General features: G+C 40.5%; 1 protein-coding gene across 3 annotated transcripts in view; it reads right to left on the bottom strand.

Moving 5' to 3' along the window:
• The window catches only part of BZW1 (basic leucine zipper and W2 domains 1), a 22,505-nt gene that overhangs the window by 1,801 nt on the left and 19,791 nt on the right, over positions 1-913 (bottom strand). For all 3 annotated transcript variants that reach the window (XM_019523195.1, XM_019523194.1, XM_019523198.1), the window contains one exon: positions 418-540. In XM_019523195.1, the coding sequence (XP_019378740.1) occupies positions 418-540 (123 nt within the window). The remainder of the gene's footprint in view (positions 1-417; positions 541-913) is intronic.

The raw sequence follows: 913 nt of genomic DNA, 5'->3' as shown, positions 1-913 counted from the left end.
GGGGGGGGGGGGAAGTTTTGCAGACTTGGTCCATTTATTTGGAGGGCACTCTGAGCTTGCTTTCTAGAGACGGCTATCACCTACAGAGCTTTATTTTGGAGGGCAGAGTCAAGAGTATGATGATGTTACATGCCCTTAACCATATGTTAGATTCTGATGTCCTGCATCCAACTCTCTAAACTTCAAACAGCTGTAAATCCAAATGGGCACTCTGCCAGCATACAAACTTGCTAGAGGAGGGGAAAAGATGGCTCCACTCTGGTTGCCTTACCAACAACTACTACTTAGGAGTTTTAAATAGAGGCTAAAAATTACTAAATCCCTGGTTTGACAGTAAAAACAAGTCAGACTTTCTTGACCCAATGATTTTTGGGCACTTCAGTTGTTTTCAGTACAAACCGAACAGTTATTGCTTACCTTCTTCTGCATTCTTGAGCCATTCAACAAACTTTTTCATTTGTTCAAGGAAGACACTTTTTCCTTTTGCAAGATGAGCATCTTTATACCATTTCAAAATGGGTTCTTCACTCAGAACTTCAGCTGGTTAAACAAACAAAGAAAAAGTAGATACTATGACAATTGTTACTGTCAAGTTACAACTTTGTTTTGAGGGCCAGCTTACCAAGCTCTGTCTTTTACTCCTGCCTCAAGGTGGTGTATATAATTCCTCTCCAGATCTGAAAATGGCCTAACAGCAAATCTTACTTAACTGCTTATTTATGCATTTGATTACAGTATATCTATTTACTTGCCTAATGGGGGGCTTTGTTGGTTTTTTTTTTTTTTTTAAATGTACAAAAGCAACTTGTGTACTAGAAGAGTGGTTCTCAGCCTTGTTAGGCTTAAGGCATCCATTGACAAAGTGTGAGCTCTTAGCTTTCACTCACCTGACTGGTGGGGGGGGGGGGGGGGA

Source organism: Gavialis gangeticus, unplaced genomic scaffold (genome assembly GCF_001723915.1).
Source record: "Gavialis gangeticus isolate Ggan-Ray unplaced genomic scaffold, GavGan_comp1, whole genome shotgun sequence".
Taxonomy (NCBI): Eukaryota; Metazoa; Chordata; order Crocodylia; family Gavialidae; genus Gavialis; species Gavialis gangeticus.
This window is presented reverse-complemented; position numbering and strand designations above follow the sequence as displayed.